General features: G+C 42.2%; 1 protein-coding gene across 3 annotated transcripts in view; it reads right to left on the bottom strand.

Annotated features, from left to right (window-relative positions):
- Positions 1-25,488, bottom strand: part of kcnh7 (potassium channel, voltage gated eag related subfamily H, member 7) — a 124,245-nt gene that overhangs the window by 27,754 nt on the left and 71,003 nt on the right. For all 3 annotated transcript variants that reach the window (XM_041978332.1, XM_041978334.1, XM_041978333.1), the window contains 4 exons: positions 20,061-20,486; positions 4,131-4,362; positions 3,887-4,054; positions 3,574-3,773 (listed from right to left, as the gene is read on the bottom strand). In XM_041978332.1, the coding sequence (XP_041834266.1) occupies positions 3,574-3,773; positions 3,887-4,054; positions 4,131-4,362; positions 20,061-20,486 (1,026 nt within the window). The remainder of the gene's footprint in view (positions 1-3,573; positions 3,774-3,886; positions 4,055-4,130; positions 4,363-20,060; positions 20,487-25,488) is intronic.

The raw sequence follows: 25,488 nt of genomic DNA on the forward strand, positions 1-25,488 counted from the left end.
CAATTACTGGAGCCTGTGAGGGACATGTGTGATCTGGGTGTTCAATAACAGCATGCATGTAAAATCATCTACATCAAAGGTGTCAAACATACGGCCCAGGGGCCAAAACCGGACCTTCAGAAGGTCCTGTCTGGCCCACAGGCTGAATTTACTAAATATGAAAAAACATAGAAGATATTAACTTAAATATTTAATAAAAGTAACTGTAATATTCTATTTACAGTGATTTGTGGAACACGTCTGTGTGCAGCTGCAAACATGTTTTAATTCTACTAACGTAAGTCAGCGTTTTAACCGTTTGAAAAATGAAGCTATTAAAAGTGGACGAACGACGAGGTCCAGACTGGTCCAGCGTATTTACAGAGGGCGGCATTCAGCATGACCTGAAGTCAGAAGAAAACCAACAAGCTGCCAAAACTAAACGCAGGACGCGGAAACGCATTCAGAAACACTTAAACTGAAACCAGATTAAAGAAGCTGAAGGACCAGAACAGCTGACATAGAGGCAACCAGCGGTATCAGCCATGACGGCTGGGTGGATCGATCCAAATAGTATCGATACCAAGGCTAGTATCAGAAATGATCGATACCAGCTTGATGAGATTGATATTTTTCTTACAGAGGGCTTCGGGGGGAAACGGCCTAAGAACGTGAATGAGAGCCAACCGGTGGTACGATTTGCTAATCTGACTTTTTTTTTTCTTTTAATTTTTCTTTATTTTATTATTGTGATACATGGAAATAACAGTTATTTTATTAATTTGTCACATTGTTATTATTTTAAGTTGTTTACAAAGTTAAATTTAAATTTCTGATTTCTGACATTCAGTTTGTTAATGAAAATGTTCTGACAGAAATCTTTGTGTTTTATTATTAATAATTAAAGACAAAATCAATAACTGTGAAATTTCAAGCAAAAGCATCAGTATTGTATCTGCGATACTTGCCCTGGATTTACTTGGTATTGAATCGATCAGCCATAGAATAAATTTTCCTGAACTCTGAAGAAATGAGCTCTCGTTACCAGGAATTCTTTAATCCTGGTAAATGAATTCCAAGTAATAAAAATTTCTGGAAATGTAGGTGGAAAATCTCCCACGTTTTATTTAATGGTTGTGCAGAACACCACCATCATCATCATGATCTCCTCCCATCATCACTATGACTACTAAAGGAAAAAAATGGGAGGTGACATCTGGACTCTGCACTGCCCTCTGGTGGATGAACCGGCTAACTACGGTGGCTGGGAAGTGCAAAACAATATTACATCAAGATGTGTTTCAGCAAAATCTGTGATCCATCAGAATCTGTGACCACAGGGGGCGATAGTGTACATTTCTCTGCATGTATGTCTTAGAACACGAGCAAAGTCTTGAACACATTTATTGAAAACACATTTCTGATAGCTATCAGAATGTGTATGTTTACTGTACATGCCTTATAATAAACTCAGACTTCAAAAAAGTGTTTTCAAAACTTTGCTCATCTTCTTATATTACATGCAGAGGGCTCCCTGCAGTCACAGATGATGGGTCACAGATTTAGCTGAAACACTCTTCGTAATATTGTTTTGCACATCCTGGCCACCATAGCTAACAACCATGACAACGTAAAGGGAGCAGAAATAGGCTTAGACTGCTGAGAGACGTCCCATGATGCACTGAGCTCTCGCGATCACCTGGGCAACTGGTCCTGGCAGTGCTGACTTAGTCTCCGTTTGTTTACGGATGTCACTACAGACATGGATGGAGAAGTCAAGAGAAAAAGGAGGCAGCGCGAGTCCATCACTGTGAAAAGTACGGTATACTAAGTAGACTTAAGCTGGATTTATACTTGTGCATCGTCTGCGTAAGGTCGGTTACAGCGTCACCGCCCTAGGCACCGTGTAGCTCCGCAGAGGCTCATCACGCACCTTCTCCAGACCTGACGAGCACCTCTGCGTCTCTCATGATTGGTCAGCTTGGAATCACAACTTTCCGGATTTTGGGATCTTCTCTGTGAATTTGTCTGGTAACCGCCATTTTTAAAAACAACACCCAATGATGAGAAGCTGATTGAATTATTTCTTCATTTGCTTCAACGAGCTCATGAAGACCTAAGCCATACTGGACGCCATTGTTGTTTTAAAACAGGAAATAACTACTCGACTGAAGTGAACCATCAAAAGAACTCCAACCTGGTGAGTTTACCAGCTGATACCACCCCTGCTGCCACCTTCAGATTAGGAGGAGAAACTGCAACACGACACCAAAACGATGTGTTCCCCCTACGCTCGAGTAGAGAGCAAACTCATCAGTGTCAATTACACCGTAGCCGACCGCACGCAGACGCCGCCCGAGAGCTACGCTGTACCGACCACACACAGCACTGCATAACCAGTTCCTGGGCATTTTTGCCCTGCCAATCTCACAAATCCAGGCTGTTTGCTGGTGTTTCTTAACGGGAAACTGGTAAACACACATTCCCCGTTTACGTTTCCTCTTGCGTTAACAATTTAAAAAGTCAAATATAGAAAACCTGTCTGAATTTCCTCGTGAACACGGGTTAAGTTGATAGCTTAGCTTTCTGACCGGCAGAAGCAGCTACGAGCATGCACGAGTGATGTATGCATAAATCACGAAAAGGGTCTATTGATGTGTCTGTAAAGTCCCTGAAAAGAAATAAACTTTTTTAATACTCACCTCTGAACAGAAAAACCAACGACCAAAACACAGACTGACCCCCTTAACCCTTTAACGCCTGCATTTATTTCCAATTCTGGAAAAATTCATGGGACTGGAATAAAAGTACAAATAAATATTAAATAAACTGATAAGAAATGAATATAAATATATTAAAATAAATACATAAATTAAAGTGAATAAAGACAAATAATGAATTAAATAAATGAAAAATACTTCCCCGTAGGAAACTTTAATGTAGTAGTAGGTTTTTAAAATTTTATTTAAATTAAATTTTATTATGTTTAAATTTAATTATAATTTATTTATGTATTTTATTTAATTCAATTTAATTTTATCCAAATAAATGAACAAAATAAATTAGTCAGATAAAATGAAATAAAATAAACAGGCATCAAGGGGTTAATTTGCTCTCTAGTAACATGCAGGTTTGGGACAATGAAATCACTGCATAGCAAAGTAATCAAACACAACAAATTTGTTTTCTCTACAAAAAATAAAAAATTAAAATTCCACTACAAGTGTGAGACGTGAGGAACATTCAGAGGAAGGTGAGTTGGACGTGTACCTCCTGCTCTTACCGGAGTGGTGGGGTCAGTCCATTGGACATGAGGCAGACATGGAAAAGACAAACTTCTATAAGTACAATGGAAAGTCTCAGGATGAGCAAAGCCGTGCTACCGAACGCATCCTCAGTAACACGGCTGAACATCGTGCAGTGACGGAGGCATTTTACTGGCCGATGAGGCGGCGGCATGAGCGTTTCTCAGAAACATCAAACTCACACAAATGTAATTGGGTTGGAGAGAGAGAGAAAAAAGAAAGCACAGGTTTTGTTTGGAAGGATGTAAAGACCAGAAACTCGCCCAGTGAAGGGTCCTCCCTCTCGTACCATGTTCATGTCGATGCCGTTGGTGTAGGTCCAGGCGTGCTGGAAGTACTCCTCCAGCCGCTGCCTCAGCGGGTTGGGGATCTGGTGGAAGCGGATGAACTCTTTGACCCGCAGCATTTGGAGGTGATATCTGGCCGTACCTGAATACAACCTCTGGATGATGGCGGACACGTTCCCGAAGATGCTGGCGTACATTAGAGCTGGCAGGGAAGAGTCGAGCGTTAAGCGGCGAGTAGAAACCATACCTACCTCCACTGCTACGGCCAAATGAAGCATTTAGCAAATATTACCAAGCAAATGAGATTTCACTCACATCCGATGAGCATGACACAGATGGAAAAGATCTTCTCTGAGTTGGTATTTGGGGAGACATTCCCAAAGCCCACACTGGTCAGACTGCTGAAGGTGAAGTATAGAGCTGTGACGTACTTATCTTTGATGGAGGGGCCTGAACTGGGGTCACTGTAGTTGTATTTCTTCCCTGCAGACATGACAGCAAATATTTCATTTTTAAAAGACTGCATCAATAAAACAAGAAGAGCAGCATCTTTAAGTACCTATTGACACCCCCAGGTTGTCCAGCCAGCCGATCTTGTGCTCCAGGTAAGGCTTCTCCACATTGCCGATGGCGTACCAGATGCAGGCCAGCCAGTGGGCGATGAGGGCGAAGATGCACATGAGCAGCATGAGGACGGCAGCGCCGTACTCCGAGTAGCGGTCCAGCTTACGGGCGACTCGCACCAGCCGAAGCAAACGGGCCGTCTTCAGCAGACCGATGAGGGTGGTGGTCTAGAAAACAGGAATATCCATGATTCAACTTCCTGTTTTCAATTCAAGTATTTATTGTCATTGTCACAAAAAACAACGAATTTACACAGATAGCTAATTAGACAATCACATGGCAGCAGCTCAATACATGTGGACACGGTGAAGACCATAGACAAACATAGATGCTGCTTCCTCAGGGGACAGGCGTGCAGACAGAGCGGCCATCTTGGTACAGTGCTAGTGACAGTCACAGCGAATACGCGGCGGTTGAGGACAGATTTCCAGCTGATTGGTTGATTGAAAACTTCACCGTTTTAAACATTTTACAGGACCAACTGATTTACATACATGTTTAACTATAAATACACATTCATAATAAATAAAGCTGTTCATGTAGTTTTAGTTCTAAATAATAGTCTAAATAAATATTATCCAAACAATTTGGGTCATTGGGCTTTTAATAGTAGTTCTAGTTTTACCAACAACACGTCACGTCAGTTCCCTTATTATATTATACCCAATACAAATGTGCAATTTTACCCATTTTAATACCATTCCTGATTAATATATATACATATATGTATGTATTGTTCAGGGTTTTTCCACTTTAACTTGTCTTACATATGATTAAAACTAAATCTGAACTCTGGACACCTCGGCTCAGAACCTCCCATTTTACAAATGTGTGGTTCACATGTGGATCCCATGAAAAGGTCCAAAACCACGTGTTTGCACATGCACATGACATGTCGATCAGAAACATGTTCCAACACGAGGTTTTTCTGTAAATTCATTTTTCCATTTTAACTTTCTATAATCTGCTGTATGGCCCCTTTAATCAATAATGAATTATAATAATATAATTCTCCAATAATCTTTCTATGAAATGTGGATTTGCTGAGTGGACGAACAGAAGAAGACCACGCCGGGTCCTGGTCTGATGAGTCTCCATTTCAGTTCCCCGTTCAGAACCAACAACCAGAATAACAGAAACTATTTCCATGTTTCCACTTTTTCCTCATTTCCAGTTATTCCTGCTACTATTTACCTGCTATCCTCACTAAACCAACTCCAGCTCAGCTGCTTTGTGGCGCCACCGTGCATCAGAAACGTCTTCTTGGCTTTATTCCAGCCATAGAGGAGCATTATTTTTCTTCTTTTCACACACACATAGAACTTTCTGCTCACTGGTTGATCTTTGGCTGCTCCTGATTGGACATTACCGTCAATCTAAGCTCTCTGATTGGTGGAAAGTCTGACAGGAAGTGGCTTCATCATCATGTCCAGGTCTAACCCTCCTGGATGGGATGGAAATGCCTGGAAAACGTCTGTATGTCCGGCCGTGGCCCTGCAGGGTCAGGATGATGTGTGGAAATGATGAGGTTGTTTCAGTGATTCTTCTGTTGGCAGGTGGCGAAGGACTTTTCAATAAAGCATGTGACGATTCCAAAATTAGCTTAAAAAAATATCGGTAGCTTGGATCCATCATTAAAGTTGAAGCGAGTCATCAGGCAAAAAAAGCCCTGCAGAAACCATGAGCGCACACACATCGGACACTAAGAGACTGCAGTACACACCAACTTCTGCACTGTTCAAGCTCTTTTATCCCCTTTTCCTCCCATATCCTAAATAACTGACAGATAATGTGAGGAAATGTGGGGAAACAGTGCAGCCATGACACAAATCCTAATCTATTAGTGTCATGCAATCTGTAAACACAATTAGAAAGAAGCTAATTGGTCCTACCACTCCCTATCACGCCTGACAATTACCTTAATGTCCTCGGGGAAATCAGTAATCCACAGCCTCCTGCAGTAAGAGAGCTTCCTACATCTTCTTTTGCTTAATTACATCTTGTGTACACACAAGAACAAATATGAGAAAGATTAGAATGAGAATTAAATCTTTTTTTTTTTGAAGGGTTAATAATTCATGGCTCCATTACAGAATCCTCCCGGTCTCACCCTAAATCACCGCCATCATTCACTGCTGTGCATTCAGCCGGCGCGCCCGTCACTGGCAACTCACCGAGGAGTCACGTGGAAACAGACGAGCCCTAAATGCTCCAGTAATGCTGATAAAGAGAGACCCCAGTGTGTCGTATGTCTCCAGGTATCAGCATCTGCTGCTGGGAAGACGAGGCCCTGCAGGGAACCACTGACTTACTGTATGAAACTATGTTTAGAACCAAAAGGTGAAGGTTTTTATAGCAGGGATTCTAGATATTTAAAGAAACACTGTCGGCAACTAAACCAAAATCAGCATGATTTTATTTTTTATTGCTTTTGAATATTTTTATTTCGAACAAAAACTTTTAAGAAAGAAAAAGAGACTATTTAATACGCAAAATCTAACTTTCAAAGTTCAAAAAGGGTCCAGGATGAAGTTAAAACAGGTGAAAAAAACCTAGAATATTGTTTCAGTAATTCAACTTAAAAAGGGAAACTAATGTATTATATAGACAAGTGAGATATTTCCAGCATTTATTTGTGAGAACTTCCAGCTGACGAAAGCTGGTGTTGCTGCTCCTGGACTGTGGAACTAACTGCCCCCGACATTCCCAACACTTCCTACTCAGCCAGCCTTGTTTCTATAGAAACAAGGCTGGCCTATAGGTGTAGTTTATTATTCTTATTTTATCTGTTTTACTTCTGGAAACCTTTCCCATTCTGTTTATGTGTGTGTTTTAATTATTTTTTGCGTTGTGTTTTTAGCCACTCTTATGACTGTATGAAGAACTTCGAGTACTGTTTGGTTATTGTCTCAGGCTGTACGGATACACGCCAGAAACTCAGTTTCTAACCGGTTTCTCTGTCTCACACCGAAATCAGGAACCTCAGAATTATTTTGTCCTTTAACTCAGTCAGATGAAACCCTGGGAGGGCCACCCCAAGTAGGTTTAACACCCCTGCTGAGAGATTTATTTTCTAAGATAACATCCCCTGAAACTTGATGTGGAACCAAAGTGTGGCTCCATTTTCCAGTCAGACCCAATAAAGAGATGCACCTCTGCTGTCCTGCGGGTTTAACTGTACTATGTAGCAGAGTTTTATAAGAAACTTCGGCTGTCAGTATTCACACATTTAAACAAGGATGTTCGTGCAACATGCAGGCCACAAAGTTATTCCTCATCTTCTGTTTTTCCTTTTGCCTTTTATTGCCCAGCTGGCATGTAGGGCAGCAATGAAGGATCGCCATGCCGGAAGATTCTGGGCCAGCCTCGCCATCGTTCTCCAGCTGGGATTCAGGTGTGATGATGTCTGGGGGTCCGCGACGTGACGGTTTTCATGCCTCCATGTCTCCATCTTCCAGCATCTTTTCATGTTGTATTAAAAATCTGAATTTGGTGTCATCTCGGCAAGTCATGTAGGTGCACCAATCTACCAAAAACTACTACTACTCCGGCCAGGGAGGACCTACCAGACCATGAAGGACCTAACAGACCAGGGAGGACCCGCCAGGCCAGGGAAGACCCGCCAGGCCAGGGAGGACCTAACAGACCAGGGAGGACCCGCCAGGCCAGGGCGGACCTGCCAGACCAGGGAGGACTTATCAGACCAGGGAGGACCCGCCAGACCAGGGAGAACCTGCCAGACCAGGGAGGACCCGCTAGGCCAGGGAGGACCCGCCAGGCCAGGGCGGACCCGCCAGACCAGGGCAGACCCGCCAGACCAGGGAGGACCCGCCAGACCAGGGAGAACCCGCCAGACCAGGGTGGACCCAACAGACCAGGGCGGACCTGCCAGACCAGGAAGGACCTACCAGACCAGGGAGGACCTACCAGACCATGGAGGACCCGCCAGGCCAGGGAGGACCCGCCAGACCAGGGAGAACCCGCCAGACCAGGGCGGACCTGCCGGACCAGGGCGGACCTACCGGACCAGGGAGGACCTGCCAGGTTCACATCTGGCTGGAAGGCTACAACCAACTGGACTGCATCCTGTTCCGCTTGCAGAGATCCATCACAGAGCTGTTGTCATGGTTTCCGTGACCATGCCTTATTTGGTCGTGCTTCCTGTAACTTCTCTCTGTTCACAGCAATCAGCCACTAATGAACTGAACCAGCTTCACCCGTCCCTCTCTAGGAAAACAGGAGCATCTCCCCAGTCCTTCGCCGGGTTGTCTGCAAAGCTGCCTTCAGAGAGACTTTCCAGTGTCTGTTAGGCTGACCTGAGATCGTGAGTTTTGATGCCTGACCCCTGAACATTTTTAACTGAGGAATTTAGGATTTGTGGATTGGGACTGCTAACCCAGCTTTGACTCTGGACTTGCTCATTCTACACTATGCTGATGTGGACCTGGCTAACTTTCTAGAATAGGGATCTGGATCTTGGATTTTTACCTCCGTTGTCTCTACGTGGATCCTATTGCCTCTTTTACCAGTCATTCCCTTGTTTCATAAGCTAATAATAAGCTTGTATCCTGCAGGTCTCCCAGCCTGAGCCTTAGCCATCAATCCTTCTCGCCTCCAGACTCCGACTCAACTACCCACCTGGCTGCAGCTATCACGGCCCCATTGCTGCTGCATCATATAATATACCCGGTTCTTCACAACACATCTACATACTCAAGAAATAACCTCTTTCTAGCCAGCTGTCTTAAATCCTTGTCAGCCTTTGTGCATGTCAGACCGCTTAGATTTTATCCTTCTACTCTGTTATTGGTCCTTTGTGCCGTTACAGCTGCAGCTAGTGATGCTACGTTGGCTTTAATTGGGTTTTTCTTAAAAATGTTTTGTGTCATTTATCTGAAGTGGAGATGACATGCTGAGACAAATACTGTTTCACATCCTCACTGACACGAAGAGCCAAAAGATTCACACATTTTAGTCAACGACTGTTCAAATTTTGCCTTATTTATACAGTAAATTTAGAAATTCTTAAAGTCTCGTGTCAATTTCTTTGTGACTGTTAATCTGTGTGTTATTTCTACAAAGTTCTGTTAGTAATAAATTCTGCTTTCTTCTTCTGGTCGACCTTTATGCTGCTACATCTATTCATACATTCATTTTACATCATTTTACCTCCCAGTCTGACAGCTGCTACACACTGGTTTATACTGGGATTAAAAGCTGTTACAGACTGGTTTATACTGGGATTAAAAGCTGCTACAGACTGGTTTATACTGGAATTAAAAGCTGCTACCGACTCGTTTATACTGGGATTAAAAGCTGCTACCGACTGGTTTATACTGGGATTAAAAGCTGTTACAGACTGGTTTATACTGGGATTAAAAGCTGCTACAGACTGGTTTATACTGGAATTAAAAGCTGCTACCGACTCGTTTATACTGGGATTAAAAGCTGCTACCGACTGGTTTATACTGGGATTAAAAGCTGCTACAGACTGGTTTATACTGGGATTAAAAGCTGTTACAGACTGGTTTATACTGGGATTAAAAGCTGCTACAGACTGGTTTATACTGGGATTAAAAGCTGCTACCGACTGGTTTATACTGGGATTAAAAGCTTCTACCGACTGGTTTATACTGGGATTAAAAGCTGTTACAGACTGGTTTATACTGGGATTAAAAGCTTCTACAGACTGGTTTATACTGGGATTAAAAGCTCTTACAGGCTGGTTTATACTGGGATTAAAAGCTGTTACAGACTGGTTTATACTGGGATTAAAAGCTGCTACAGACTGGTTTATACTGGGATTAAAAGCTGCTACAGACTGGTTTATACTGGGATTAAAAGCTGCTACCGACTGGTTTATACTGGGATTAAAAGCTGTTACAGACTGGTTTATACTGGGATTAAAAGCTGCTACAGACTGGTTTATACTGGGATTAAAAGCCTCTACAGACTGGTTTATACTGGGATTAAAAGCTGTTACAGACTGGTTTATACTGCGATTAAAAGCCTCTACAGACTGGTTTATACTGGGATTAAAAGCTGCTACCGACTGGTTTATACTGGGATTAAAAGCTGTTACAGACTGGTTTATACTGCGATTAAAAGCCTCTACAGACTGGTTTATGCTGGGATTAAAAGCTGATACAGACTGGTTTATACTGGGATTAAAAGCTGCTACCGACTGGTTTATACTGGGATTAAAAGCTGCTACCGACTGGTTTATACTGGGATTAAAAGCTGCTACAGACTGGTTTACATTGGGATTAAAAGCTGCTACAGACTGGTTTATACTGGGATTAAAAGCTGTTACAGACTGGTTTATACTGGGATTAAAAGCTGTTACAGACTGGTTTATACTGGGATTAAAAGCTGCTACAGACTGGTTTATACTGGGATTAAAAGCTGCTACAGACTGGTTTATACTGGGATTAAAAGCTGCTACCGACTGGTTTATACTGGGATTAAAAGCTGTTACAGACTGGTTTATACTGGGATGAAAAGCTGCTACCGACTGGTTCATACTGGGATTAAAAGCTGTTACAGACTGGTTTATACTGGGATTAAAAGCTGCTACCGACTGGTTTATACTGGGATTAAAAACTGCTACAGACTGGTTTATACTGGGATTAAAAGCTGTTACAGACTGGTTTATACTGGGATTAAAAGCTGCTACAGACTGGTTTATACTGGGATTAAAAGCTGCTACAGACTGGTTTATACTGGGATTAAAAGCTGCTACCGACTGGTTAATACTGGGATTAAAAGCTGCTACAGACTGGTTTATACTGGGATTAAAAGCTGCTACCGACTGGTTTATACTGGGATTAAAAGCTGTTACAGACTGGTTTATACTGGGATTAAAAGCTGCTACCGACTGGTTTATACTGGGATTAAAAGCTGTTACAGACTGGTTTATACTGGGATTAAAAGCTGTTACAGACTGGTTTATACTGGGATTAAAAGCTGCTACCGACTGGTTTATACTGGAATTAAAAGCTGCTACCGACTCGTTTATACTGGGATTAAAAGCTGCTACCGACTGGTTTATACTGGGATTAAAAGCTGCTACAGACTGGTTTATACTGGGATTAAAAGCTGTTACAGACTGGTTTATACTGGGATTAAAAGCTGCTACAGACTGGTTTATACTGGGATTAAAAGCTGTTACAGACTGGTTTATACTGGGATTAAAAGCTGCTACAGACTGGTTTATACTGGAATTAAAAGCTGCTACCGACTCGTTTATACTGGGATTAAAAGCTTCTACCGACTGGTTTATACTGGGATTAAAAGCTGTTACAGACTGGTTTATACTGGGATTAAAAGCTGCTACAGACTGGTTTATACTGGAATTAAAAGCTGCTACCGACTCGTTTATACTGGGATTAAAAGCTGCTACCGACTGGTTTATACTGGGATTAAAAGCTGCTACAGACTGGTTTATACTGGGATTAAAAGCTGTTACAGACTGGTTTATACTGGGATTAAGAGCTGCTACAGACTGGTTTATACTGGGATTAAAAGCTGTTACAGACTGGTTTATACTGGGATTAAAAGCTGCTACAGACTGGTTTATACTGGAATTAAAAGCTGCTACCGACTCGTTTATACTGGGATTAAAAGCTTCTACCGACTGGTTTATACTGGGATTAAAAGCTGTTACAGACTGGTTTATACTGGGATTAAAAGCTGCTACAGACTGGTTTATACTGGAATTAAAAGCTGCTACCGACTCGTTTATACTGGGATTAAAAGCTGCTACCGACTGGTTTATACTGGGATTAAAAGCTGCTACAGACTGGTTTATACTGGGATTAAAAGCTGTTACAGACTGGTTTATACTGGGATTAAAAGCTGCTACAGACTGGTTTATACTGGGATTAAAAGCTGCTACCTACTGGTTTATACTGGGATTAAAAGCTGCTACAGACTGGTTTATACTGGGATTAAACGCTGTTACAGACTGGTTTATACTGGGATTAAAAGCTGTTACAGACTGGTTTATACTGGGATTAAAAGCTGCTACAGACTGGTTTATATTGGGATTAAAAGCTGCTACAGGCTGGTTTATACTGGGATTAAAAGCTGCTACCGACTGGTTTATACTGGGATTAAAAGCTGTTACAGACTGGTTTATACTGGGATTAAAAGCTGCTACCGACTGGTTTATACTGGGATTAAAAGCTGCTACCGACTGGTTTATACTGGGATTAAAAGCTGCTACAGACTGGTTTATACTGGGATTAAAAGCTGTTACAGACTGGTTTATACTGGGATTAAAAGCTTCTACCGACTGGTTTATACTGGGATTAAAAGCTCTTACAGGCTGGTTTATACTGGGATTAAAAGCTGTTACAGACTGGTTTATACTGGGATTAAAAGCTGCTACAGACTGGTTTATACTGGGATTAAAAGCTGCTACCGACTGGTTTATACTGGGATTAAAAGCTGCTACCGACTGGTTTATACTGGGATTAAAAGCTGCTACAGACTGGTTTATACTGGGATTAAAAGCCTCTACAGACTGGTTTATACTGGGATTAAAAGCTGTTACAGACTGGTTTATACTGCGATTAAAAGCCTCTACAGACTGGTTTATACTGGGATTAAAAGCTGCTACCGACTGGTTTATACTGGGATTAAAAGCTGTTACAGACTGGTTTATACTGGGATTAAAAGCTGCTACAGACTGGTTTATACTGGGATTAAAAGCTGCTACAGACTGGTTTATACTGGGATTAAAAGCTGCTACAGACTGGTTTATACTGGGATTAAAAGCTGCTACCGACTGGTTTATACTGGGATTAAAAGCTGTTACAGACTGGTTTATACTGGGATTAAAAGCTGCTACCGACTGGTTTATACTGGGATTAAAAGCTGCTACCGACTGGTTTATACTGGGATTAAAAGCTGCTACAGACTGGTTTATACTGGGATTAAAAGCTGTTACAGACTGGTTTATACTGGGATTAAAAGCTGCTACAGACTGGTTTATACTGGGATGAAAAGCTGCTACAGACTGGTTTAAACTGGGATTAAAAGCTGCTACCGACTGGTTTATACTGGGATTAAAAGCTGTTACAGACTGGTTTATACTGGGATTAAAAGCTGCTACAGACTGGTTTATACTGGGATTAAAAGCTGCTACCGACTGGTTTATACTGGGATTAAAAGCTGTTACAGACTGGTTTATACTGGGATTAAAAGCTGCTACAGACTGGTTTATACTGGGATTAAAAGCCTCTACAGACTGGTTTATACTGGGATTAAAAGCTGTTACAGACTGGTTTATACTGCGATTAAAAGCCTCTACAGACTAGTTTATACTGGGATTAAAAGCTGCTACCGACTGGTTTATACTGGGATTAAAAGCTGTTACAGACTGGTTTATACTGCGATTAAAAGACTCTACAGACTGGTTTATGCTGGGATTAAAAGCTGCTACAGACTGGTTTATACTGGGATTAAAAGCTGCTACCGACTGGTTTATACTGGGATTAAAAGCTGCTACAGACTGGTTTATACTGGGATTAAAAGCTGCTACAGACTGGTTTACATTGGGATTAAAAGCTGCTACAGACTGGTTTATACTGGGATTAAACGCTGTTACAGACTGGTTTATACTGGGATTAAAAGCTGTTACAGACTGGTTTATACTGGGATTAAAAGCTGCTACAGACTGGTTTATATTGGGATTAAAAGCTGCTACAGGCTGGTTTATACTGGGATTAAAAGCTGCTACCGACTGGTTTATACTGGGATTAAAAGCTGTTACAGACTGGTTTATACTGGGATTAAAAGCTGCTACCGACTGGTTTATACTGGGATTAAAAGCTGCTACCGACTGGTTTATACTGGGATTAAAAGCTGCTACAGACTGGTTTATACTGGGATTAAAAGCTGTTACGGACTGGTTTATACTGGGATTAAAAGCTGCTACAGACTGGTTTATACTGGGATTAAAAGCTGCTACAGACTGGTTTAAACTGGGATTAAAAGCTGCTACCGACTGGTATATAGTGGGATTAAAAGCTGTTACCGACTGGTTTATACTGGGATTAAAAGCTGCTACAGACTGGTTTATACTGGGATTAAAAGCTGCTACCGACTGGTTTATACTGGGATTAAAAGCTGTTACAGACTGGTTTATACTGGGATTAAAAGCTGCTACAGACTGGTTTATACTGGGATTAAAAGCTGCTACAGACTGGTTTATACTGGGATTAAAAGCTGCTACAGACTGGTTTATACTGGGATTAAAAGCTGCTACCGACTGGTTTATACTGGGATTAAAAGCTGTTACAGACTGGTTTATACTGGGATTAAAAGCTGCTACCGACTGGTTTATACTGGGATTAAAAGCTGCTACCGACTGGTTTATACTGGGATTAAAAGCTGCTACAGACTGGTTTATACTGGGATTAAAAGCTGTTACAGACTGGTTTATACTGGGATTAAAAGCTGCTACAGACTGGTTTATACTGGGATGAAAAGCTGCTACAGACTGGTTTAAACTGGGATTAAAAGCTGCTACCGACTGGTTTATACTGGGATTAAAAGCTGTTACAGACTGGTTTATACTGGGATTAAAAGCTGCTACAGACTGGTTTATACTGGGATTAAAAGCTGCTACCGACTGGTTTATACTGGGATTAAAAGCTGTTACAGACTGGTTTATACTGGGATTAAAAGCTGCTACAGACTGGTTTATACTGGGATTAAAAGCCTCTACAGACTGGTTTATACTGGGATTAAAAGCTGCTACCGACTGGTTTATACTGGGATTAAAAGCCTCTACAGACTAGTTTATACTGGGATTAAAAGCTGCTACCGACTGGTTTATACTGGGATTAAAAGCTGTTACAGACTGGTTTATACTGCGATTAAAAGACTCTACAGACTGGTTTATGCTGGGATTAAAAGCTGCTACAGACTGGTTTATACTGGGATTAAAAGCTGTTACAGACCGGTTTATACTGGGATTAAAAGCTGCTACAGACTGGTTTATACTGGGATTAAAAGCTGCTACAGACTGGTTTATATTGGTATTAAAAGCTGCTACAGACTGGTTTATACTGGGATTAAAAGGTGTTACAGACTGGTTTATACTGCGATTAAAAGCTGTTACAGACTGGTTTATACTGGGATTAAAAGCTGCTACAGACTGGTTTATATTGGGATTAAAAGCTGCTACAGGCTGGTTTATACTGGGATTAAAAGCTGCTACCGACTGGTTTATACTGGGATTAAAAGCTGTTACAGACTGGTTTATACTGGGATTAAAAGCTGCTACCGACTGGTTTATACTGGGATTAAAAGCTGCTACCGACTGGTTTATACTGGGATTAAAAGCTGCTACAGACTGGTTTATACTGGGATTAAAAGCTGTTACGGACTGGTTTATACTGGGATTAAAAGCTGCTACAGACTGGTTTATACTGGGATTAAAAGCTGCTACAGACTGGTTTAAACTGGGATTAAAAGCTGCTACCGACTGGTATATAGTGGGATTAAAAGCTGTTACAGACTGGTTTATACTGGGATTAAAAGCTGCTACCGACTGGTTTATACTGGGATTAAAAGCTGCTACAGACTGGTTTATACTGGGATTAAAAGCTGTTACAGACTGGTTTATACTGGGATTAAAAGCTGTTACAGACTGGTTTATACTGGGATTAAAAGCTTAAAACCTGGAGTTTTAAGGGTTAAATAAGATTTGAATTGTGGTGTAGGTTTAAATTTCATGGCAAACCTCCATCATTTGCATTCCTCTCAGTGTGAGCTCTGCAGACACGGTGTGCAGCTCTGATCGTGACCGGGTATTGATATGAAAATGAGGCTGAGCTTCAGGTGACTTTATTTAATTTGCCAGCCTGCAGTGCTGAAGTCTTTCACCGACTCTCTAAACAGGAGGCTTGAACTGCTGCCGATTCGCCTCTGATGGAGAGAAAAAACAACATATTGTCGAATAAGGTGTCTAGGCAACAAAGGTGCATGAGACTATGCCTAAAAATAGCCGAGCTGCTGTATAAAAAGCTCAGATAACTGAATGTGGATGAATTATTTTCAGTTTCTGTTGCCAGAGATGCTAAAAATACTACATTTTGTTCGTTTCTTCAGCTTGACAGCGTACTTTGTACTCTAGTTGTAAAAGGAACACACTGTCAGTGCAGTAGTCATCTAGCTATGTGATAAGGATGCTCATCATGCCACGACGATGCTCAGCTGTCCGCTCCTTTTCCTCCACCTGTCACTCACTGCAGGCCTCCAGCCACGGACTCCCTCTGAGGAACATCCTCATGATAAATGATGACTGTGAAAACCAACAAACACACACAGCAATTCGGATGTAATTCACACATGTTGGACGAGGTGTTACAAGGTGTATGTTATCAGATGTTTTACTAGACTGCCGTGCATGGATTGGTTAAGGCTTGCCTTCAAAATAAACAATGCTGACTATCAGATCTACTCTGAGTCACATTAAAGAGACAGTGGATATAAAACATATTTACACTCCTGTTCTTGTGATGTGAAAAAGTGAGACCACAATGAATCACTTCCAAACTTTTCCCCCTTTAATGTGACTGCACAACTTAGCTGCAGGAAAATCTAAAAACATAATAAAATGTACAAGTGTGGACGTCCTTAAACTAAAACTTGTTAGAAGACCTTTTAATTTAACCCTTAAACCTCCATCAAATCTCCCCGAGGTCTTCCTCCTCCACCAGCTCTGTGGGGTAAACAGTGATGGATAGCTGCCCTTCAGGTGATCTACAGAAGTTTTACAGGCATTTCTATCCCGTCCAGGAGGTTTCCAATCCAGCCACTAAATGTAGTGTTTAGTGTACAGGTAGCAGGATCCCAATAACTGGAAATAAGAAAAAAGTGGTTTGGAGTTTTAATGGTTTAAAAGTATTTATATCAGGGATATAGGCCCTGTATTTACTTAGTATTGGATTGATACCAATTCTTGAAGTATCAGACAAAAGCGGCAACCTCTGGCGGTAAAATGTGAAGTCTATGCGGAAGTGCAATAAGTTGTAGTTCCCCCCTCGTCCACTAGGGGCTCTAAAACAGAGCAAATCCCCATAGACTCCCATGTTAAAAAGACCAACTTCACAGCAGAAATAACCATGTTTAAAGCCTCGTACAAAAACCCATTTTAGGATTAAAAGGTCAAGTTTACCTTTATGACAACTGTGAGCGGGGAATTTCTAACTCGTCCATTTGGATGTTATTTAATCTTGAAATTCAGCATAATTAGGGGCGTGTCCTTTTGATTGACAGGTATCCAATCACCGCGGCAAGAAGGGAGAGTGCAGCACAACCGTGGTTTTTAGCCGGTTAACAGAGCTCCTTAGCTTTAGCCCGCCTACCTCTGTTAGCTGGTTAGCTACTGTTAGCTCCAGATTAGCTCAGCTAGCTCTTAGCTACAGGCAGCTCAGTTTGATGGGTGTCAATCATCCACCCCCACCTTCACAGCCCCCCTCTCAGCTCCACCTCTTTGCCTATTTCTGGATTTTCTGGGAATGACGACATGCATGACGCTGCCAAGATGATGACGGTGGGAACGCCCAATGAGCTTAAATTCAGCTCTTCAGAAACTTGCAGGTGGCGTATTGGAGGCTCCGCCCATCTTTTATTTACAGTTATATACACATAATGTCATAAAGCCAACCGGAGCATCTCTCAGATGTTTGCCAGTGCGACTCTATTTGCTGAGAACTCTTTCAGAATCTTGCATGAAAAAAAAAGCAAAACTGCACTTTTTAAATTTTGATTTTTTTTTTTATACATGTGACGCAAACCTTCTCTATATTTTATTAAACAGGGTAGGCGCCTCTGCTGTGGTTTAAATTTAATGCAGTCTGACACCAAACAATAGAAACATTAGTGGATTGTATATGAATCCACATGTTGGGGATGTTTTGTCCTGCAGAGATGATGCATACTTTGTTGCTCACTATGTGCATTAGATGAGTTAAGCAATCTCCCTCAAACCTTCATGAACAAAATAGTTTCTCTCAAGCAGAGTTGTTGGGAAAGCTGAAACCTTTTTAAGAGACTCAGACTGCCTGTGGCCCTGCAGAGGGAAGCAGATGTGACAGCTGAGGGTCAGACTGGTTTAAGAGTCTGAGTGTTGGAGAAAACGGCTCAGAAACATCCCTGCTGGAGCGGTGACCTCACATCATCAACCCAGGCGGGCCAAGGATGGACCGACTCTCTGCAGACTTCAAACATCAACAAGACGTGCAAAGTTTAGGCCTCTTAGATGAAGGTGTCCAAGCTACACGTAGCTAAAGAACTAATGAAACCTGATCAAGCTAAGACTGCTAGGACCTGATGGAGCACCATATTTTACTTCGATCCTGAATTAACCAATAGATGAACTGGATTTCTTCTTCGTTGTTTGGCATGCCTTCCCTTTCAGTAATTCTTGGTGCAGCGCCCCCTCTGGCGAGGAGTAGAATATAATATTCAAAAGGTCTGATTAGTTTGAGAAGTGCAACGAGAAGGCAAATCCAGTCCAAAAAATATTGCATTTGGCTTGGTTTGCTTTCATGCTGAAATTTACTGGATCAAACCACCTGGACAATGTCAGGCATTTACAACAACTGCTCACTAGGGGGAGATATTCCTCAAAAAACCACTGACCAAGGAGAAAAAAGTATTGTTGGTTGGCAGAGACCGAAAACAGATTTCCTTCTGAGTTTGCAGAGTTTGGACCCATCCAGTCAATTTCCAAACTGTCTGAAAAGGGAGTACAGAGCAGCTTCCAGCACAGCTGGTGGAATCTAATGTCTGCAGTCTGGTTTCTGCAAAAAAGATACCGAAACTGCTTTAGTGAAAGTCTACAGCAATATCTCATAGTTCCATATATTCCCAACAGAGCACTTTTCCCCCACATCGCAGGTCCACCTGTGGTCCCCGAGTCTCTAAGAGTCCAATGGGAGGCAGAGCCTTCAGGTATCAGGCCCTCTTTATGGAACCAGCACCCAGTTTGGGTTCAGGAGGCAGAAACCCTCTCCATATTTAAGATCACACTGAAATCCTTCCTTTTTGAAGCATCTCTTGGTTACGGTGGTTAGTCATCCCTTAGCTGGATTTATACCTGCGCGGGGTCTGCATGCGGTCGGGTCGGCGCAGCTGACGCTGGTGAAATGTGCTCGTTTCTCTTCCGCTGTAACCACAGAAATTCAGCAAGAAGCTCCCGGAATCCAGAAACACGTAATCACAAACCGACCAATCACAAGGGAGTACTTCCATGTAACTGAGCTGCAAGCTGGGTGCACGTCGAGCCTCCGCTCGAACCTCACGCAGAAACACCGCGAGTAAAAATCCTGCTTTAGACGGCTGAGAGATGTCCCATGATACACTGAGAGCTTACTTTTCATCTCTCTGCTCAGAGGTTTACAATCCAGCCACTAAATGTAGTTTTATTCAGAGACTCTATCTGGTAAATCCACAATGATCCATGATAACAGCATTATTTATCACATTTCACCATAAAAACATCACCATCACTACTATGTTGCTAAGAGACCTCCATTTAGACCTGGATATGATGATGAAGCCACTTCCTGTCAGACTTTCCACCAATCAGAGAGCTTAGATTGACGGTAACGTCCAATCAGGAGCAGCCAAAGATCAACCAGTGAGCAGAAAGTTCTATGTGTGTGTGAAAAGAAGAAAAATAAAGCTCCTCTCTGGCTGGAATAAAGCCAAGAAGACGTTTCTGATGCACGGTGGTGCCACAAAGCAGCTGAGCTGGAGTTGGTTTAGTGAGGATAGCAGGTAAATAGTAGCAGGAATAACTGGAAATGAGGAAAAGGTGGAAATATATCAAATTTTTGCTCACCTCATCGGATCCTGAGCCAAAGATGAGCAGGTCAAACGGGATGGCCGCCACCATGTCTATGAGGAACCATCCTTTAAAGTAGTGGATGGCAATCTTTGCTGGGTGGCTGACCACCTCCTCGTTGGTGTTAACGTAAGTGGTCCTGAAGTTTATGAGAATGTCCACAATGAACATTATGTCCACCATCAGATCCACCACGTTGAGTGGAGAGCAGGAGTAGCCGCACTCCCGCCTCCTCTGCTCCTCGATGTCGTTGAGGAGGAAGGCAGCGGAGTAGGGGGTGAAAATGGCCGTGTAGATGACCAGCAGCAGGATGAGCCAGTCCCACACGGCTTTGAAGGGGCTGTAATGGAGGATGGTCCACTTATCAATGCGCTGCGTCTGCAGTTTGTACTCGGGCAACACGTCTGCACCCAGAGAAAGCACCTGTGGAGCAACAGAAAGCCGATTGGAGGATTTTTACACATCTCTAAAGCCCCAAGAGTCTTTTTGAGGTTTCCATTAGAAAATTACCCAAAAAGACCCGATCATGTCTCTGCAATCCTGAGCTGTGTATAAACCACCGTGGTATGAAAATAAAGCTTCATCAGAGGATGGAACATTGAAAAACATGAAGGATTTTTATTGCATAATATAGTAAATAACTGCGTTAAAATCTGCTGCACGAGACAAAAACCTCCGAAAAGCAACAAGGACGTTTTCTGGTGAAAGAGTTTTAGTAAAGAGACAGCTAGAACTCTGCAAACAGAAGGTTCTCTGCAGAAACATGGAGGGAAATATCTGGGATGTCCAATCACATCCATGTAACCGGGCAGAAAATAGCGCTTTTGGAGGAAAACTGCTCTCAAAGGAAATTTATTCTCCAGTTTTCCAGTAAATGTTTTATCCTGGTGGACAGAAGTTTGAGGCTAGATGGAGAATTCTGCTTCTTCTGCTTCTGGTTCAGTGAATCTGCTCTCAGTAGAGATGTGGTTTGTGGGGTGAACAGGTGGAGACATAATTCCTGACTTCACCTTCTCTTTTGTTTACCTGTTTGGTGGTGATAGAAATGGCTTTAATGAGCTTATGGCTGGGATTCTGGACTTTCAGTAGATCCCACTCGTCTATTTTTACTTTCCAAACCTGATGCTTCACCCCATGAGATCAGATGTTAACCCTCCACCGCCGTTGGGGTCTGAGAGGTTTAACACCTTCAGCAGATTCGCATTTAACTTGAGGATGTGATGCTAAATCTCTTGAGAAAAAAATGACCTGCTGTTCTTCTCCGTGTACTTTGGTTCGTTCATGCTAGCTGTTTAGACTGGTTAAAAATGCAATATGTCATATGACTGAAGACAAATATGGTTTGTTTCCTATGTGCAATTCTTTTCTGGCAAGCAAAATATAACCTTAGACAGCAGGTTACTGGCGACACAATCCCCCACAAATAACTCATTCATTTAGTGTGGGATAAAAAATGAAGGCTCTAATTCCATAAGCGTCACAAAGATTTCAGCCGTGTGTGAACTGTTTGAAATACAAGAGTTTAAAAAATCAAAGTGTTGCATCAAGGTTGAAGATATGATGTATTCCAGGGAGTCAGAGTCACTATCGTTATCTCTGTTATTGCAGTTAGCACATTTCCCCTGATAGCTTCCAACATCGCTGCAGCTTCATGGTCCGTTTCAGATAACATCCTCAACGACTGGGAAGTAATTATACGTGCAGGTCGAGGACACATCCATTCATCTAAGTGTTCAGCAGTAATGTGGCAAGAATCGGCATGCTTTCACTCGCCTACAGCTGAATATGGAAATCCCAAGGAGGGATGCAAAGAGAGGAGGCGGCAGGTGAAGCTCATAGACTGCAAGGACACAGGCAGAATTACAATGTGAGCATGAGCCAGATGAAACTCGGAGGGTGACTCTCTCTAGCATTCATCATTTTACATCTTCCCTTATCCCAGAGATGATCGCCTTAATAAATCCTGTGATGGAGAAGGGAGGCCTCGGGATGGAGGGATGATGTGTAGCAGAAAAAGGCAGCAGTGTTAATAACCGAAATGGTTTTTAGGAAGTCCCTCCTTCACTGCGATGAACGGGTCAAACGCTATTACCCTCAGATGTGGAATAACCTTTGAAATCGCTCAGAAACCAAAGAGAATGCATTTAATTATTTATCAATCTGCCACTTCGCTAAAAGTCAGAGTTTTAGGAGCTTATTGAGATCCTGACTCTATGGACAGTTTTAGTTGACTTTCTAAAACCTTTATGATATATGTGGAAAAATGTTAAAACCAGGGCTGGGACTGGATAACAAAAATAATCTAATTACTCACAGGCTTTGTCATTAATTAATCTCCATTAATTACACTTTAATCATGCAACAAAAAGCTAAATTTTTTACCTTATATGTATTTTAGTGGACGACGATAACAGACATTAATATTGTAACTCAGCTCTAGTAAAGTCTGGAACATTCATTTAATGACATTTCAATTCCAAACAGTAGAAAAAGAGACAGAAAACATTCCTGGCCCAAAATGAACAGACCTAATGTTAAAGAGTCATTTTCAGTCCTTTAGCTAGCAGCTCCAGCTGAGACTTCACTCTGAATCTACAACATGTTACAGAACTTTAACTTTCTTCATGTTTCCTCCACACGCTTCATTAAGGCGTTAATATGTGCAGCTGATCCCGTCCTGGCATACCGGCACATATTAATGCCTTAATGAAGCGTCTGGAGGAAGCATGTAGAAAGTTAAAGTTAAAGCTGGAAGTTAATGGACAGGGGAGGGGCCTGAGGGAGGGGAGGGGCCTGAGGAAGGGGAGGGGCCTGAGGAAGGGGGAGGGGCGGAAGCTGCTCATTGAGAAGAAGTAAACGTGCTTTAACCTCAGATTCCAAAAGTTTCCATTCACACCAGAAAGAGTCTCTAGATTTTTCTCTGTATGGGGCAGCACATGACAGACGACCTCACATGGTCTGTGAACACTGCATCACTGCTGAAGAAGGCAGAGCAGCGGATGTACCTCCTGCCCCCCACCCATCCTCACCTACAAGAGCCCATAGAGCCTCCTCACCAGCTGCATCTCTGGGTGGGTGGAGGCTGCAGAGCCTCCGGCTGGAAGGATGTGAGGCGAGTGGTGAGGACAGAGAGGATCATCCCTCTCCCCTCCATCCAGGCCTGTGCTCAGAAACGCTGCGTGTCTCGGGCTAGGAAGATCTGCAGTGACCCCCACCCCCCCACCACGGACTGCTGGCCTCTGGAAAGAGGCTCTGCAGCATTTGATGCAGGACCACCAGGTTCTGGACCAGCTTTGTCCCCCAGACTGTGAAACACTGAAACACTGTTTCTGGACATTACTGCTCTACTTGCTGCATTTTCTTTTCTTTCTTACCTACTATTTATTATTACTACTTCATTTTAATAAATTTCTAGCAGAATCTCTGCACCTCATCACCTCCTCCCTCATGTCTGTAAACTGAAGCTTGTGGAAACAACATTTCCTTCTGTTTACGTCTGTCTGTCTAATCTAGTCGCTTATTTGAAACAGAGTTGCTAGATGGGTCTGAAAAGCTGCTAAACATGGCACCAAAGTCGCTAAGTTGTTAGCCGCGTCTGATGCGTGCCCCGGTTTAACTGGTGTAGCGTAAACCGTTCCCTGACAAAGGTTCTGCGTTGTTCAGGATTCAAACTGCGATTAAATGCTTTTTTTTAACACGTTAATTTTTTCTAATTAATCATAATTAATGTGTTAAAGTCCCACTCCTAATTAAAACATATTACCATGAAAATGATCCAAAACTATGTTTCAAATGTACAAAATATGTGTTTCACATGTATGTGTTTTTTTTCATGTGCAAACCACAAAGAGGTCACATGTGAAACAGGGTTTTCTGTAAGGTAACCATGCTTTGATGTGTGTTCTAAAGGGGATTTCTATATAAATTGACCAAAAAAAGAGATGCTAAAGCTAATCTGGTTGCCCCTGTTGTGGTACAATCACAGTGCAACAGCCCTGAAAGCCTGGGAGGAGTCGGTCGGCTGGCAGAACGACTGCTCCAAATTAGTGTGTTGAAGCCAATCTGTTTCTAAATAAAAGATCACATTTTAATTATTTATTATACCTACTGTAGCTATGTGCAAATTAACTCTCTTGTAGCACAATGAATAGCTGCTTCTGTGTTAGGCGTGGCCTCAAACATGCAAATGACCAAAAGCTTCTCTTCTGTCTCTGATTCCTTCTGTTCTGTTCTGTCAAGACTAAGATAGAAACAAGAATGCTGTTTAATGTTTGTACAGTGCATTGGGAGGCTAATGAAGCATAATTCACATTATCAGGGCGAACAGAGGGTAGAGAACAGCAGATGTTTGGGGAAAGCACAGTAATGATAACAGTAGCTATTCACGTGATGCAAACGTTACCTTTGCTAGCCTCCCTTTTCTGTTGTTGAGATGTGGTAGAAATTTCCAGAGTTGTAAATTGAGATGAAATATTTGTAATCTGGTAATGACTGAGCTAATGACATCACAGTCAGCAGCACAGAGTCAGATACTCTGCTAACAGGTGACCAGTAGAGAACATGGATGAAAACTTTCCCTAAGATGTACATACAGAATAAATAAACAACAAAGGTTGTTCAGTCAGAGGCTTCTTCAGCTTCACTGCAGGAAAGAACATTAAAGGCTCCAAACTTGATGCAGACCTTGCAGCTTTCCTTTGGACTGGTCAAGCTAACGTTGTGGATGTAGCTTATGTTGTAGCTAAATGTTAGCTTGTTGTGGTTGCAACTGTTATGCTAACTCATGTAAAAAGAGCTGCAGTTGGTGCCACATTTATGCTAAAAAACAAGCAAGTTATATAATATTAACGTAGAAAAACTGCTTGAATGAAGTGTTTCTGGCTTCACCAGGTCTTGTCCAAGGTGCTTTTTGGAAAAAGTAGAAAAATTCCAAGATGCTCTCCTTTAAAAGTGACTAAAATGGCTTTATTTCTATAGCATAGTCAACGTGTTACAGCCCTCTGGCCTTCGTCAGCAGACTGTATGAGTTAATGAAGGTGTCTTCAAAGTGGAATTCCACTGAAAGGAATTCTTCACTTGCATCAGCAACACTCCTCCCATACAAAACACTGAAAACTACCAACATGAATACCTAAATAAACCAGCAATACCCTGAAAGGGTTGCTCACATCACCAACTTCAGACACACCCTAATTCAAACCACAAAATACCCACACTGAGGGCGTTTTCCCACCAAGATAGTCCAGGCGATTCAAACCGATTTCGACAAATTCCCACATTCCTTTTGTTTGGTTTGTTTCCATGCCGACCAAGCCACTTGGGGAGGAGCATGGCGTGTATGTGTAATGGAAGGACCCTGCAGAGCTCCTTCAGACACAGACTGCTGCACCCAAAGTGTGAAGTATCGCTATCGCAGGTCCTCGAT

Source organism: Melanotaenia boesemani, chromosome 24 (genome assembly GCF_017639745.1).
Source record: "Melanotaenia boesemani isolate fMelBoe1 chromosome 24, fMelBoe1.pri, whole genome shotgun sequence".
Taxonomy (NCBI): Eukaryota; Metazoa; Chordata; class Actinopteri; order Atheriniformes; family Melanotaeniidae; genus Melanotaenia; species Melanotaenia boesemani.